The sequence below is a fragment of the Carlito syrichta genome, unplaced genomic scaffold (assembly GCF_000164805.1).
Source record: "Carlito syrichta isolate Samal-C Ts95f unplaced genomic scaffold, Tarsius_syrichta-2.0.1 Scaffold301283, whole genome shotgun sequence".
Classification (NCBI taxonomy): Eukaryota; Metazoa; Chordata; class Mammalia; order Primates; family Tarsiidae; genus Carlito; species Carlito syrichta.
In genome coordinates, this window is record NW_007245379.1 from 202,722 (window position 1) to 216,620 (window position 13,899).

The following is a 13,899-nucleotide window of genomic DNA, read 5'->3' on the forward strand; positions in this document are numbered from 1 at the left end:
TGGACCTAGCTAGCCTCTTGCAGCAACTATGATTAGACTATTGATCAGGAACTGGTGCTGACCTAAATAGAGTGTAACCAGTACCCACGATGACTCATGTAAATCTTCTCTGTAAACAGAAAAACCTCACTTGTTTCTCCATGTTCTATGACTGTCTTGTATAGAATGGACCTCTTTTTTTCCTGGGTCTCCTCTATTTACTGAACCAGAACAATGGCTCTCAAATAAATTTAAAATCCAGTACATAGGCCTGATTTTTAAACATGAAAGAGCTTCCCTTTTCTCAACTATGAAATCATTTTAGGAGGAGTTATATTTGGACCAGTGATTTTAAAAACTAATTTCTAATTAACCTTTGAAATTATTTTTTAAATCTTAATCCTTATATTTTAGTAAATAAAAACGTAGCAAACATTCAGCTTTTGTACTATAAAAAAGACCAAAGTAGAAGAAAGATAATTTAAGAACATTGAATAAACAAAAGAATTGTTGGTTTTAATTATCTCTTGTCCTCTAATAATAATTTTCTTCTAAACTCTAATGAGAACTATATACAGTGATAAAGATGCATTAACTCATTGGTAGAAAAACAAGCACATTTTCATGGATGCTGAACTTACTAAAAAAGTGAATATACATTCATTATACACTGCAATTATTGATTTGAATATGAAAACATAATTACATATATTTATTTAGTTACATATATGTGTAAGTGCATATATATACACATACCTATATAAATATATATAATGATTAACAATATATTAAGTGGTATGCCCACATTATGGGGAAAAAAGTATAAATAAGTTATTTTCATTTCAGTTATAAATAATACATTGACTTTTAAAACTTTAAAAAATGGTTAAAGAGGCTAAGTAACACTTTGGGCACAACTTAGTAGCTCATTTACCTCCAAAGACCTTATTTCCTTATATATATATCAGGAAAAATTTGAAGAGATAACCAAAGAAATTCTTATTCTACATTGGTTTTCACATTTCTTATAACACGAACAAGCATTTTATAAATATCCATATTCATTCCCATTAGAGAAAATAAGCTAAATTTATCAGCGAGATCCATACTCCCATATCCCACACCCCAATATTCTCTAAAAGGAATTTCTAAACTTGATACTTTGAGTAGGATGGAATTAATAAATATTAGAGTTTTGATAAACTATAATTTTTATAACTAAGAATTGTATAAGGATTACTTATTAAGTGACCAAATATAAGAATTCAACATTTAATTAGTATCTGATTGTTTTGTATTTACTTCTGTTAAAGCCCTAAAAGGTTTTAAATACCTTAACAGTATGCAAAATGTTCATCCCCTCACCAGGCAGTATAGACTTCCTATAAATACTACTATTAATCCCCCCAAAAAGCCACTCTTAAAATATTGCATACAATAAACATAAAGCTAATCATGAAATCCAATACAATGGAATTTTTAACATATATTTAAGATATGCTTTAGTAGTATTCATAGAAAAAAATTTGCAAGAAATATAGAACTCCAACAGTAAAATAATAAAGCAGTAATATTCATTTCTTTGTGAATGCTCTCATATCATTATAAAACAATCATCTATTTCTAGAAACCATGAAGCAATATTTTAAAAAACAGTGTTTTCTTCAAAAAGGTAATTTGTTTTTAAAGCGACTTATTATACTAATATGTAGTTATTCTCAAGTCATGTTATAAACCATTACTAGCTACACTGGAGAGTTCAGGTTAAGAGTATTCTGAAACACTTTTAAGTTGTTTTGGAAGAATCCAAAAGACTTCCTTCTAAATCTATTAAACAAATGAGGCAACAAATTGTATAGCGTAGAGGTTAAGGACAGCATTATTCTCAGGTCTCCGTATGGAAATAAAAAAGCCAATTAAGTTAAATCAATCCTGAATACTAATAAATCATCAGTTCAAGTAGGGTTAAAATAAACATTTATTGCCCTCCCAGTAAGAGTCAGGCACTATACTGATGCTAGGAATAAAAACAAGAAAAAGACACTGTCCCTATTCTTAGTAAGCTTCCAACCTAGTGGCAACAAAGAAATAATCACAACACAATGTAACCCACTCCATAATTTTAGAGAGTACTAAATTCTGAGGTAGTACAGAGAAAAACATAAGAGTGAACAACTTTTCAGAGACACCTGAAGAAGGATACATTGATTAACCCAGGTACTGAAATATAAAAAAGATTTTCTCAGACGAACAAGCCACAGACAAAAGCAAGTGCAAGGGTAAAGATGCATAAAATACTATAATGTGTATGGAAAATTGCATTATGATTAATATAAATTCAGAAGGGGGAACAGAAGTTAAAAAACTAGGCAGTTGCTAAATCTACATCCAATGACATCAAATTGTTAACTTGAAGTGGATAATGATAGGAACGTGAATACCATGGAAATCTGTTAATACTAAAATCAGGGTTTTCCTTTTTATAAATTCACATCCCAACCCTTACCCCCAGACCCTGGTGTTAAATCATTTACCAGCATGGCACTGGAAATATCACACTCTAGAAGGTATTGTGACACAAAGACCACTTAATGTGCAAAATGACTTTTTAAGATAAAAAGCATTCTTCAAACAAAGGTAGAATGCAATATAAAATAAAATTTTGTATCAAAGAAACTATATTTTAAGAAATACGAGAGGGCAAACACTATATCCTAACATACAGTCCATCCCATCTAAATTTTTATTTTTATTTTTTTATTATTTTTTTTGAGTTGGAGTCTCACTCTGTCACCCAGACTGGAGTGCAGTGGCCGCTCCCGGCCACCGCAGCCTCACCTGCTGGGCTCCAGCGATCCTTCCACCTCAGCCTTCCAAGTAGCTGGAACTACAGGCACGCGCTACCATGCCCAGCTAATTATTTTTTGATTTATTATAGAGATGAGGTCTCGCCAAGTTGCCCAGGCGGGTCTCGAACCAGCGGGCTCAGGCAATCCACTCACCTCAGCCTCCCAAAGGCGCCGGATTACAGGCTGAGCCACTGAGCCCGTCTTTCTTAGAGAAAAAAAGCATCTCCTTGTAGGTACTATACCACTGATATTGTCCCTTAGAAAAGTTCCTAACTCAACAATTTGGGGTCAAACAAAATAAACTCTTTCTTTGTGACTAGCCTTAAATATTTAAAGAGAGTATACATATAGCCTCAGTATTTTCTCTCTGATGTTTATTCTCCATTAGAGATTGCAAAGATGTTCAAGTAAAACAAGTAAATTACTACTTCCAATCTTAAAAAAAAAAATTCTATAATACACAGCATTTTTATAAAGAAAATTATCAAAACTGGTACCATGACAACTTTAGCAAATCTAATAATTATTAACTAATATTAAACGTTAGAATTTTCAAATAGGTAAGACACTTATTTTAAAATATTTATAGGCCAAACCTTGCAACCTTAGCCTATTTGCCATCATAATCTATTTTGCATCCGTATAAATGCCAGCTCATTTTCTCAGTACTTGTATTTTTCCTCACAGTTTTCTCGCAGGTTATTCCAGTTACTTGATTGGACTAGGCCTGTCACACTGAGATCGCAATTATATAAAAGTCTAGAGCCAAAGATGCTACCTCAGTGCCCAACAGACTTTCCTTTTATTGGTGCCTCCCTTCTGTTCTCTGGTTTACTTTGACTTTCATTCATTCATTTAAACATCATTACAAAACCACCACATAGCAGGCCTTGAACTAAGCACTAGAGGTCATGGTAAACAAGACAGACATGTCCAAGACTTCATGAAGGGTAACCTCCTAGGAGAGATGTCCATTGAACAAATAACCTCAAAAAAATATAGTTATAAATTATTATATGTGCCGTGAAAGAAAAGTACAAGACTACAAATTTGTTATAGAGATACCTGTCTCCTCTGGAAGCTCATCAAAAAACTGCCTTAAAAAAAGTAAAAATTGACACAAGTTCTGAAGTATGGTGACTGGAGAGTTCCCAGCAGAGGCAACAGCACTTTTTCAGTTTCAATAAAGTTGGTTGGACCTTTGCTATCCCTGGGCATTTTCCCCCTGAATCCCCTTTGAATCTAACTGCCATACCATGACCCTTCCTGTCCTCATAATAACAGCTGTTGTTTATGAAGTTCAAGCTACTTGGAAGTCATCATTCTAACTAAGTAGCTCACAAGCATTAACTCATCTAATCCTCACAGTAACTATAGGAGGTGGATTCTGTTTCCTCCTTTTACAGATGAGGAATCTGAAGCACCACAACGGTAAGTTAATTGACAAAAACTGCACAGCTACTAGTACTAGTCCTTACAAGTTCATCATCTCCCTTATAACTTAGCACTCTTTGAGAAGCCCTAGGGGTCAAAGTTAGATTAGCACTACTACTGGGCCCTAAATAAAAAGTCTCCTGTACTCTCCAAACTGCTACCATGTTAACCAGGCAAGATTATACTTATTTTCTCAAGTTTTCAGAAATCAAGAATGAAAAATGGACCAAGGTAGCCTACAGCAAAGCATCTCCAGGAGCAAGAAAAATGTTTTTGAACAACAAATATATTATTACAGAAAGTTCACCTAGAACATGAAATAAGGAAAACTAAGCAAGTTATAATTTATTTAGTTCCTTCTGTACTCCTAAGGAAGAGAAAGATAATTTTATTTTCTTATATTCAAACTAGTAAATATTTAGAATGCTTTTAAAAAATGAATTTAAATATGTAATAAACTAGCTATGATACTAAAGAAATTCCCCAAATCACTATTTTCTTTAGATGAGCATCTTTTAAAAATTAAATAAAAAATAAATAAGTATAAAATGGCTAGGTATCACTTAAAACTACATTTAGATATTTTTTTAAGTTTTTGTTATGATCAAAAGTTTCATCTGCTAATTCACTGTTGAAGGTGATGTGGAAAATAGTAGTAGTAAGTAGGTAATGGATAAAGTGAGTAGATGACTCAGAGTTTGCAAAGGAAAATGATTTTTGGGAAAAGGCTCAGGAAGAAGAGAAGCAAATAATGGATTATGGATGAAATGAAGACCTTCCCTGGTAAAGGATTGTCACAAGTTCTTTATTACTTGAAGATTAAGAGAATAATGAATAAAGCTGTCTGCCAGACAGCAGAAAAGATAAGAAATAACATTGTCTCTAAGTGTATCTCACATGAAAAGTTTTCAGAAATAACATTCATAAAATTAAACTTTCTATAAAAAGTTACTGAAAAATCCAACTCAGAACAAGGAAAGTGTCAAAATAAACCAACTTTACATTTGTCAGGAACTAGAACAGAATGAAACAGCAGTGTAGGTCAAGTTGTAGAATCATCTAATTTTAATTCAATCGGTTTAAGAAAAAAAGTAGATACAATACTAATTTACTAGAAAATGTAATGGAGTTTGCTTTTGTTTTTCTACTCCTGGGGTTAGAGCAAAATAAATATTTGGTTTTGTTACTAGGCTTCAATAAATTGGTGCTTTGGTTTTTGGTTCCAAAAGTCAAATTCAAGCCACTGAATCCAGCTCCATTTTTTACTAACTGCTCCTCCCCTTTTATATATATTCACATATATGTAAAATATGTCATATATATTTAAACATACCTTTAAAGAAATTCACACTTAGATGTGGGTTTTAATTGCTATCCCTACATTATGACTCTTTAAAGAAAATTAAGAGAATTTCATTTTGATGAAGACATATTCAACAGGAAGTTTTACCCAATTTAATTTTTTAATTTGCATTTTCATGTATTTTTTGGAGTCCCTACTATATTATAACATTGAGCTAGATGTTTTCATACACATAAACTCATTTTTTAAAACTTGGGTGTATTTTGCTACATATATGCTGCCTGAGGAGAGAGTAAGCAATATTTCTATGAAGCAACCCATATCACATCACTGATGGCCCATAACACATCACTGATGGGTACTGTATAAGCAACATCCTGACATTCTAGTATACCTTACGCATATAGCTTAGAACTTAGTTATAAAAACTGCCTGATGCAACTTGAAGAATTCTCCGGAGGAAAAAAAATGATTAAAAGCTGCATGTATGTGCAAATGTACACATTTCCTAGACAACATAGTCAAACCTCAACAGTCCATTTCCAGATTCTTTGTTCTTAATCACTAGGCTGTATGCCTGCTTATGTGAAAAAAGAAGCAAGATATGACTTATAAAACAAAATAACTGAGTCAGGCAAAAAACAGTAGTTTCTAGAACAACGAATCACATTTCTGAAGTTAGTACACCAAGAAGTATTAGTATTAATTATAAACAGGCATTTGTAGAAAATTTACTGCAATAAAATTATTTTTCTTTTGTGAATATACTTAATTATCAAGAAGTTCCTAGGTTTTTCTTTGTTAACTCTGCACTCAGATGCAACCTCTGAGGGGATATCATAAATCTAGCAAACCATTCCAGTGTACCCTCTCAGGGGATGTAAAGAGCTTGCTGGTAATACACAGGGCAAACTTATGCCAGTATAAGTGTTTCAAAAATGTACGTTTTCTTGAATTTTCCATTCAGACTGTACTAAAAAACAAACAAACAAATGATATGGAATATATGCCAAGAGATATGTAAGAAAAAAAAATTAGCTGACATTAGGTAGAAAGAGAATGTATGAAGTGCTTCCATAGTGAAAGGAAGCTGTAGGTATACCCTATGTACCATATGGCATAACTTGAAAAGATAGATAAGCAAATTACTGTAGCTTTAAAAGAAAGAGACTTTCAAAGATGAAGGCAGATGGTATTGAAGTAGCAAGCAGCACAAATCGCACATATCTATCCACACTAAGTCGGAAATTAAAGGGTGAATATTATTTATACCATATACAATCCAAATGAGGCTACCAAATGCAGTATACATATTTATGCACTAACTGATTCAAAGACAGGGTATCTTTTTTTCAGCACCTCCCTATTATGACAGCATAACATCCAAAAACATCATTCGACCTGATCTTCCAATAAGCACCAGAATTCCATTACATTTATATAAAAAGTTGTTGGGAAAAGTTCCCAATGCAGCAGGATACCACATGTTTACTGACCGATATTATACTATTACTGTCTTAGTAGAAGAGCTACTAAAGATGATGTCATCTTACTCCTATAATCAAAGTGAACTGAGAGGGAATACCAGCACAAATCAAAAAGCCAAAGTTTTTAAGGAAAAAAACAGGAGCGTATAATCCTACTTTTTTTGTGTGGAAGAACAAAAGGACATTACAATTCTCAGCACATGGAATCATGAAGGAGTGAAATCTACCACAAGGGCATCATGTGGTGGAAATATTACATCAACCAAAAAGTCTGAAATGATCCCAAATTCTATTGCAAACATGAGTGGTGTGGATCATGTAGATCAATGTGCTTCTACATATTGTTTTGGTGAAAATCTTTAAAAATAGTGGAGGACATTCTTCTTCTAGGGACTAGAAATATGTTATTAACTCCTAATGTTTTAATGTACCGAACATTAGAAAAATGATAAACCTATGTTCCATTTGAAGTTTGTCAAGCTTCTTATCAATCAGTGGAGAAGTAGTTTTCAGAAATCATGAGTAGGTCCTTCTACATCGTCTTTGAACAACAGACTGGACAATAAATTACATATTATTAAGATAGGAGGAAGAAAACAAGACTGCATTGTCTGCTTGTATAGAAATACACCAGATGGAAGATGTCCACCAAATTACTATCACACAACATGTATCAATGAACCTGCAATGCACACAGGTGATTGCTTCACATATTACCACGTTAAAAAAATGTCAGATATAAAATTTTGATTTTTCATTATAAATACGTTCTTTAATGTCCAAAATTCCATTATAAGCCAAATATCATTACAATAAAATAATTGGCTCCAACATTAAACTATTTAATATGAAGTGAGTCGCTTTTCACTATTTCATAAAATAGATGAGTTACTAGTAAGTAATCTGTGAGATGACTCCAAGTGCAAAGCATTAATGTTATATCACCTGATATCTTTGTGATCTCTTTATAGATTTTAAAGCATTTCATAACCTAAGATCTAATTTAATCGTGCCAGCAATATTATAAGTAGATGTGATGGTTAATTTTATGTGTCAATTTGGTTGTACCACAGTACCCAGAAATTTGGTCCAACATTAATATGGATGTTTCCATGAAGGTGTTTTTTTTTTTTTTTTTATGAGATTAACAATTAACTTGATGGACTCTGAATAAAGTAATCACCCTCCATTTGAATTTTGAGGGTGGGCTTATCTAATCAGTGAAAGACCTCCATAAAACAAAGACTGACCCACTGGAACAAGAAGGAATTCTGCCAGCAAATAGCCTTTGGGTTCAAATTGTAATTCTTCCCCGAGTCTCCAACCTGCCAGCTAATCCTGCAGATTTGGGGTATACCAACACTCCACAATTTCATCAGTCAATTCCTTAAACTATCTTTCTCTTTCTCTAGATAGTCTGCTAGATAGCTAGATAGATATAGATATCTATAAATTATAAATGTATTACAACAGGTAGAGATATCTATATATGCATAGAGAGAGAGATATGGAGATATCTATGCCCATATATATATATACACACACACATACACACACACACATACACACACACACACATAGGCAGCTGGCTCTTGAACAACAGAAGTTTGAACTGCAAGGGTCCTCTTACATGCAGATTTTCTTCTACCTCTGCTACCCTGTGACAGTAAGATCACACTCCTCTTCCTCCTCAGCCTAATCAAGGTGAAGATGACAAGGAGTAAGACCTTTATGATGATCCACTTCCACTTAACAAGTAGTAAATAAATTTTCTCTTCCTTATGATTTTCTTTTCTAGTTTCTTTTATTTTACAAGTACAGTAAACATTATTTAAATGTGTATTTATGTTATCAGTAAGGCTTCTGTTCAACAGTAGGCCATTAATAATTAAGTATTTAAACATCTAAAATTTGTACATGGATTTTCAACTGCTTAGCACTCAATAATCCTAACCCCTGTGTTGTTCAAGGCTCAAGGGGTGTGTGTGTGTGTGTGTGTGTGTGTGTGTGTGTGTGTATGCATATGCATATGCATATACATATACACATCCTGTTGGTTTTGTTTCTCTGGAGAACCCCAATAAATACAGAACGGTAGGTGAAAATTAAGGCAAAAATAATGGAGCACAGGAATTCAGATCCATGCCTTTGTCTCCAAACATTCTTAAAAGGATTATAAAATAAAATTCTCAAGAAGCTAAACTGGAATTCAGTTTTCATATCTGGAACCATTCATCCTGCTATTCTTTTTCTTTTAAAACTATCATTTGACAAAACTAATCAACTCTGGGAAACAGTCTGTCAGACTCTACTCAAAAAGTTAAGCATAAAGCAATTTCACTCCTTGATATATACCCAAGAGAACTGAAAACAATGTCTACATACACACACAAAAAGATGCTCATAACAGCATTATTCAAAATAGCCACAAAGTAGAAACAACATAAATGCTCATCAATTGTTAAGTGGTAAACAAAATGTGGCATATTCATGCAATGGAAAGATCCAGCAATAAAAAGGAACACAGTACTGACACATGCTATAAAATAGATCAGCCTTGAACACTGAGTAAAAGAAGACAGATAAAAGGCCACATATTGTGTGAATCCATTTTTATAAACTGTCTAGAATAGGCCATCCATAGAGATAAAAAAAAAATTAATGGTATTCAAAAACTGGGTAAAGGAGATCTATGGGCAGTGAATGCTGATTGGCATAGGATTTTCTACTGGAGTGATTAAAATGTTCCTCAACTGGATAGCAGTGATGACTGTACAACCTTATGAATACAGATGCTCTTCGAATTACAGTGGGGTTACACCCTGATAGACTCATCATAAGTTGAAAATATCACAGTCAAGAATGCATTTAATACACCTAACCTAACAACCATTATAGCTTAGCCTACTCTACTTTAAACATGCTCAGAGCACTTATATTACCCTACAAAATCTTCTAACACTAAGTTAAAATACTTAAATAAAGTATTAACTATCTCATGCAATTTTTTGAATACTGTACTGAAAATAAAAAGCCAAATGGTTGTATGGGTACTCATAGTACAATTTCTACTGAATGTGTATTGTTTCACACAATTGTAAAGTTGAAAAATTTAAGTGAAACCATTGTAAATTAGAGACCATCTGTATACTAAAGGTAACTGAACTATACACTTGAAAATGGTGAATATTACGAAAGGTGAATTATATCCCCCCAAAAAAGTATTAAAAAATAAAAAAAACCTCACAACTTACCTGCCCCTTTTGAGGTGCTAAACAACGGACAACCTCATCCACCATGACTGGAATATGTAATTTAGTTGTAGCTTCAGAATCTTTATCTTGACAGCTGTGCAACTCTTGAGCTCCAGTTTGAACTGTTTGCTTCTCCGCGTCATCTTCATTATATCTTTCTGCTGTAGTATGTATTTTTTTTGGCCAGATACCCAAATTGAGTATGCTAGGCTCCAGCCAGCATGAAAAAAGTTCCTTATATTTTCTACAATATTGGTATCGAAGCATTCTGCAGGTCAACAAACCTAGAAAAAAAATTTAATATGATTGTTGGATGTTTTAAAAGAATGTTATGATGCTCAGGGGTAAGTAAATTAATATGCAATACTCAACTCCCCCAAAATATGCTAAGACTCATCATCTGAACATCTTAAACAAGTAAAGGTGACTAACCTCATACAAAGCAAGGAACCTAAGAAAACGTGGAAATATAGTTTAAATATAATGTTTTAATGTGGCCTTACAAGTTCTAAGACCATTAACATTTTAACTATCGGGGATATAAAAACTGATTGTTCAGTCAACATTTCTCTGAAATACACTTTTAAAAGTGTTAATGAAGTCTAAAGAGTGAATTCAATGAATTAAAACAGTTCATTTAAAAAACTATCTGGGCCTGGGCATGGTGGCATACACCTATAATCCCAGCACTTTAGGAGGCCTAGGTGGGAAGATTATTTGAGCCCAGGAGTTCAAGACCAACCCAGGCACATAGTGAGACCTTGTCTCTACAAAAATTAAAAATTAAAAATTAAAAAATTAGCCAGGTGTGGTGACACGTACCTGTAGTCCCAGCTATTCATGAGGTTGAGGCTACAGTAAACCGTGATCCTTCTAGCCTAAGCAACAGAGTGATACTCTGTCTCAAAACAAACAAACAAAAAAACCTTTCTGGATTAACTGAAGAGATTATAAATTTTAATCCTATTTTAGAATACAAGTTCTTCTATTTGTTTTTCTCATAATGCTAAATTCTTGCCTTTAATTTTAATTTGAATGAGAGACTGTCTCTGGAAAAAGACTATGTACAGAAAAAAACTACACGTGTATATACAAAAGAAAAGGATATCATCGGTTTGTGAAAATCTTGTATATTTGTCATGGATATTCTCTGACGGGGTCATCTCACCACAGCCTGTATCAGCAGAGTATATATCAATGTAAACTATAACTTTATAAACACTCAACTGAACACACTTTGGCATTTCATAGCCACCTTTGTTTTAATTGCTTGTCCCCTGTGCCCAAAAAACAGCAAGTAAATTGATACATTCTTTGAATTTATCATACTTGCTCCATTTTCTTCTGCAATCTGTAACTCTTTGAAATGCAGAGGAAAAAAAAAGTATTTGTGTTAACAGAAGACCTTTTGAAAACATTATGTTTTCTACCCAAATGGTTTCAAGCAACATTTTTTATTCTACCACAGTAAATACCCAGGTAATACCATTCTTTTCTCACAGATTATGAATTGTTGAATAAGACCTACACTTTTGTATCCATAAAATCAGATACACACTAAGTGCTTACTAAGTGTTTTCTGGGGGAAAAAAATGAATGGATGAACTAATTCCAGTTTCCACAGAATTGACATTTTTATCAATCCTCACTTCAACAAATTCTGCCTGTCTGATTGACCCCACCAAAAAAACATGTTTTCAAAATCATCCAAGAAACATAAATCCCACTTAAATATGATTTTCCTTTTTTTGCAATAAGAAATGAAGATTAACATTGAAAATTTGAAAAAAAGGCAATGACCAAAACAAGAAGAGATACAAATATATGCTATTACATAAATATAACATCCACCAGATATTACCTTGAAGATTATACATTAACATTACCAAAGATGTAATCCACATAGTAATGTGGCAAGCAAGTGTGTCATAGGAAAAATGTGGCAAAAAAAAGAGAGAATAAATGAGTGTTCTAAGTGACAGCAGTGACAAATTAGCTAAATTATTAATTATGCCTTAGATTCCCAGAAAGCTTATACAAAGCAAACCCAACTACACTCCAATTTAGTGATATAATATTTTTCCAAAATAGCTAACATTTACTTATTTACTATTCTAAGCACAGTATATATATGAACCCATTCCATTTTTACCATAAGTCCTGGAGACAGTTATTACTACTCCCATTTTACCAGTGAGGAAACAAAAGCTAAGTAATTTGCCAAAGGTAACACAGCTAGAGAGCCATAAAGTAAAGCTAGACTTGACACACAAGTAGTTTATCTGAGGATTCTGAATCCTCATGCTATAAACATAGCCCACTGGAACTATTTAATGCACTAACGTAATTTAATGGTACTTTAATAACATTGACTATATATTTGTATCTCATAAATTAGATTTTTTTTTTTAACAGGATCTCACTCCGTTGCCCAAGCTGGAGTGCAGGGGCATGATCAGAGCTCACTGCAGCCTCGAATTCCTGAGCTCCTCCCATCCTTCTGCTTCAGCTTCCCCAGCAACTGGAGCTACAGGTCCGTACCCCCATGTCTTCTATTTTTTCTACTATGTTGCTAGGGCTGGTCTCAAACTCCTAACTTCAAGCGATCCTCCCACCTCAGCTTCCGGGTAAGAGCTGGGATTACAGGCATGAGCCACCACGCTCTAGACAGATTCAATTTTTTTTTTTTTTTTTTTTATGAGTTGAAGCCGCACTCTGTCGCCCAGGCTGGAGTGCAGTGGCACGCTCTCAGACACCCCAGCGTTGACCTGCTGGGCTCCGGGGATCCTTCTGCCTCAGCCTTCCAAGATTCAACTTTTTTTTAAAGGAATCAACACGCTGTGGCTAGGCCCTGCTCCACTTGGAAATAACAGTCTGCTGGAGGTACTCAATAGAGAATATACAACGAATAGGTCTAAACAGTAAAATGTGAAATCATTGTTAAAAACTGATACTATATGTCCAGATTTTGATAAATTTTTTAAAAACATCAATTCCAACATAGGAATGAGAACTACATAGGAAAAAGAGGAAGAAGACAGAAAAAAACGCTATCATCTGCGTTTAATTGTTTTCTACTGCATTCAGTTTTAATGTATTTATTCAACCAGGGTCAAGATACAAAGCCTTGATTACGAACGAATTGGCCACTAACCTTGGGGCGTCAGAGAATGGGACACAAACCTCACCGGGCTAGTTGCTGTAATGCCTCCCTAAAACTGGAAAAGAGCAAGCTCTAACCGAAGTGTCTTCCTTCTCTCTGAAGCCCGATTCCCTACGGGACCACCCCGAGCCCTCCTGCAGTCTTCCAGGAGTCTGCCACCCGAAACGACTTGAGACGAAGTCCGTCTGGGCACAGGAAGGAAGCAGGGAGCCAGGAGTAACTCGGTGGCGTCCGGCTAAGTCGCTTCCCTTCCCCCTGCCAGTCAAGCTCAGTGTCCACCGTCAGGACCACACAACTGGCCACGCCTGGCCCTTCAGTGTGAGCGCACAGAGGCGGGTGGTGCCCGCGCAGGCCGCTTTCTCGGGGGAGCTGGCCATAGAGACGGGGGCCCTCCGTCTTCCCGGGCGGGGGAATCCTGTTGGAGAAAGAA

General features: G+C 34.5%; 1 protein-coding gene across 1 annotated transcript in view; it reads right to left on the reverse strand.

The window, feature by feature from the left end:
* The window catches only part of METTL15 (methyltransferase like 15), a 202,926-nt gene extending 189,425 nt beyond the window's left edge, over nt 1–13,501 (reverse strand). Inside the window, exons 1-2 of the mRNA XM_008054782.1 lie at nt 13,461–13,501; nt 10,307–10,590 (exon numbers count right to left, since the gene is read on the reverse strand). Coding sequence (XP_008052973.1) covers nt 10,307–10,573 — 267 coding nt within the window. The 5' untranslated portion in view covers nt 10,574–10,590; nt 13,461–13,501. The remainder of the gene's footprint in view (nt 1–10,306; nt 10,591–13,460) is intronic.
* Nucleotides 13,502–13,899: the final 398 nt, after the last annotated feature.